At 42.8% G+C, this 3,677-nt stretch overlaps 1 protein-coding gene across 1 annotated transcript; it reads right to left on the minus strand.

The window, feature by feature from the left end:
- Positions 1-2,846: 2,846 nt before the first annotated feature.
- On the minus strand, positions 2,847-3,540 carry EMH_0081810 (uncharacterized protein; the record flags this gene model as incomplete). The annotated part of the gene is made up of 2 exons (XM_038022807.1): positions 2,847-2,852; positions 3,019-3,540. The coding sequence occupies 2 exons, from the start codon at positions 3,538-3,540 to the stop codon at positions 2,847-2,849; spliced, it is 528 nt and encodes a 175-aa protein (XP_037878661.1).
- Positions 3,541-3,677: the final 137 nt, after the last annotated feature.

The following is a 3,677-nucleotide window of genomic DNA, read 5'->3' on the forward strand; positions in this document are numbered from 1 at the left end:
TGTTAAAGACAAAGACAAACACAAAAAAAAGTGTGGGGTGTATATGACCGGAACATGGTCTTTGTCTTGAAGACAAAGACAAAGACAAGGACAAAGCATAAAGAAAAAGTGTGGGGTGTATCTGACCGGAACATCGTCTTTGTATTTAAGACAAAGACAAAGCATAAAATAAAGGTGTGGGGTGTATATGGCCGGAACATGGTATTTGTGTTAAAGACACAGACAAAGACAAAGACAAAGCAATAAAAAAAGGTGTGGGGTGTCTCTGATCGGATCATCGTCTTTGTGTTGAAGACACAGACAAAGACAAAGACAAAAAAGAAAGTGTGGGGTGTGGGGTGTCTCTGGCGGGAACATCCCCTTTGTGTTAAAAGAAAAAGACAAAGACAAAGACAAAAAAAGTGTGGGGTGTATATGATTGGAACGTCGTCTTTGTGTTAAAGACAAAGACAAAGACAAAGCATTAAAAAAATGTGGGGTGTATCTGACCGGAACACCCTCTTTGTGTTAAACATAAAGGCAAAGACAAAGACAAAGACTTTGTTTTAGAGACAAAGACAAAGACAAAACAAAGTGTGGGGTGTATATGGCCGGAACATCGTCTTTGTCTTAAAGACAAAGACAAAGACAAAAGCACAAGTGTGGGGTCAGAGACACCCCACACTCGTGTTTTTGTCTCTGTCTTTAGCAGAACATCGTCTTTGTCTTAAAAGACAAGAACAAAGACAAAGACAAAGACAAAAAAAAGCGTGGGGTGTATATATGACCGGAACATCGTCTTTGTGTTAAACACAAAGACAAAGCATTAAAAAAAAGTGTGGGGTGCATCTGACTAGAACATCGTCTGTGCGTTAAAGACAAAGACAAGGATAAACACAAAAAAAAGTGTGGGGTGTATATGAACGGAACATCGTTTTTGTGTTAAAGACAAAGACAAAGGCAAAGACAGAGGCAAAGACAAGGAAAAAAACGTGTGGGGTGTATTTGACCGGAGCATGCTCGTTGTGTTAAAAGACAAAGACAAAGAAATACACAAAGACAAAGACAAAAAAAAGTGTGGGGTGTATCTGACCGGAACATCGTTTTTGTGTTAAAGACAAAGACAAAGACAGCATTAAAAAAAGTGTGGGGTGTATCTCACCGGAATATCGTCTTTGTGTTAAAGACAAAGACAAAGACAAAGCATAAAAAAAGGTGTGGGGTGTCTCTGACCGGGACATCGTCTTTGTGTTAAAGACGCAGATAAATACAAAGACAAAGACAAAAAAGAAAGTGTGGGGTGTCTCTGGCTGGAACATACTTTTTGTGTTGAAAGATAAGGACAAAGACAAAGACAAGAAAAAACAAGTGTGGGGTGTCTCTGACCGGAGCATCGTCTTTGTTTTAAAGACAAAGACAAAGCATTAAAACAAAAGTGTGGGGTGTATATGATCGTCTTTATGTTAAAGACAAAGACAAAGAGAAAGACAAAGACAAAAAAAGTGTGGGGTGTCGCTGACCCGACCTTCCTTTTTGTGTTAGAAGACAAAGACAAAGACAAGGAAAAAAAAAGTGTGGGGTGTATCTGGCCGGAACATGCTCTTTGTGTTGAAAGACAAGGACAAAGACAAAGACAAAAGAATAGTGTGGGGTGTCTCTGACCGGAACATCGTCTTTGTGTTAAAGACAAAGACAAAGACAAAGACAAAAACACAAGTGTGGGGTGTATATGAACGGAACATCGTCTTAAAGACAAAGGCAAAGACAAAAGAAATGTGTGGGGTGTAGATGACCGGAACGTCGTCTTTGTGTTAAAGACACAGACAAAGACAAAAAAAGTGTGGGGTGCCTCTGGGGGGAACATCCTCTTTGTGTTGAGAAAAAACGACAAAGACAAGTACAAAAAAAAAATGTGTGGGGTGTCGCTGACCGGAACATTGTCTTTGTGTTAAAGACAAAGACAAAGACACAGACAAAGCATTTAAAAAAAACGTGTGGGGTGTTTCTGAGCGGAACATTGTCTTTGCGTTAAAGACAAAGCATAAAAAAAGAGTGTGGGGTGTATATCGCCGGAATATCGTCTTTGTGTTAAAGACAAAGACAAAGACAAAGAGAATGACAAAGACAAAGACAAACAAAGTGTGGGGTGTATATGACCGGAGCATCCTCTTTGTGTTAAAGACAAAGACAAGGAGAAAGACAGAGCATTCGAAGATATGTGTGGGGTGTGTCTGACCGGAACATCGTCTTTATGTTAAAGACAAAGACAAGGATAAAAACAAAAAAAAGTGTGGGGTGTATACGGCCGGAACATTGTCTTTGTGTTAAAGACAAAGACACAGACAAAGAAAAAGACAAGGGAAGAAAAGTGTGGGGTGTCTCTCACGGGACCATCCTCTTTGTGTTAAAAGACAAAAACAAAGACAAGAAAAAAAAAAAGTGTGGGGTGTATCTGACCGGAACATCGTCTTTGTGTTAAAGACAAAGACAAAGACAAGGAAAAAAAAGTGTGGGGTGTATATGAACGGAACATGCTCTTTGTGTTGAAAGACAAGGACAAAGACAAAAAAATAGTGTGGGGTGTGTCTGACCGGAACATCGTCTTTGTGTTAAAAGACAAGGACAAAGATAAAGACAAAGACAAAGACAAAGCATTGAAAAAAAAGTGTGGGGTGTGTCTGACCGGAACATCTTCTTTGTGTTAGAAGACAAAGACAAAGAAAAAGACAAAGGCAAAGACAAAGACAAGGAAGAAAAAGTGTGGGGTGTGTCTGGCCGGAACATCGTCTTTGCGTTAAAGACACAGACAAAGACAAAGACAAAGACAAAGACAAAAAAGAAAGTGTGGGGTGTGTCTGACCGGAGCATCATCTCTGTGTTAAAAACCCAGACCCAGACAAAGACAAAGACAAAGCATAAAAAACAAGTGTGGGGTGTGTCTGACCCAAACATCATCTCTGTGTTGAAGACAAAGGCAAAGACAAAGGCAAAGACAAAGACAAAGACAAAGGATAAAAAAAAGTGTGGGGTGTGTCTGACCGGAACATCGTCTTTAACTTCGTTTGCCCAGGAGGGGAGAGAAGAAGCAAAGCCGAAGGCATCGACCATACAGGGGATGGCTGTGCGTGCTGTGAAGCCCCCAAAGAGCTGCTGCAGCAGCAGCAGCACCGCGCCTGCATACCCCCCCCCTGCTGCTGCTGCTGCTGCTGCTGCTGCTGCTGTTGATGATGATGTAGATGGTGGCGATGGGGATGATGCTGCAGGCAAAGACAGACCTCCTCCACCTGCTGCTCCTGCTGCTGCTGCTGCTGCTGCTGTTGCTGCTGCTGCTGCAGGGAAAGGAATAGCAGAAGAACCCGCTGCTGCTGCTGTTGCTGCTGTTGTTGTTACTGCTGCTGCACCTGTATCCCCTGCTGCTGCTGCTGCTGCTGCTGCTGCTGCTGCTGCTGCTGTGTAAGCATCCCAGCCCCAGCCAGAGCCCGCTATGCGCCATACAGCAGCAACACATACATTAACAGCAGCAGCAACAACAGCAAAAAAGGAGACAAACTGCAGCGTCATGGTGTCTCCGAGGTCAGATGCTGCGAGATGAAGGCCTGCTGCTGCAGTAAGGAGATACCCCAAGGAGACTCCAACATAATTAAGACAAGGTACACAATCTGCTGCTGCTGCTGCTGCTGCTGTTGCTGTTGCTGCTG

This window comes from Eimeria mitis, genomic scaffold (genome assembly GCF_000499745.2).
Source record: "Eimeria mitis Houghton genomic scaffold, Emh_scaff5407, whole genome shotgun sequence".
Lineage (NCBI taxonomy): Eukaryota > Apicomplexa > Conoidasida > Eucoccidiorida > Eimeriidae > Eimeria > Eimeria mitis.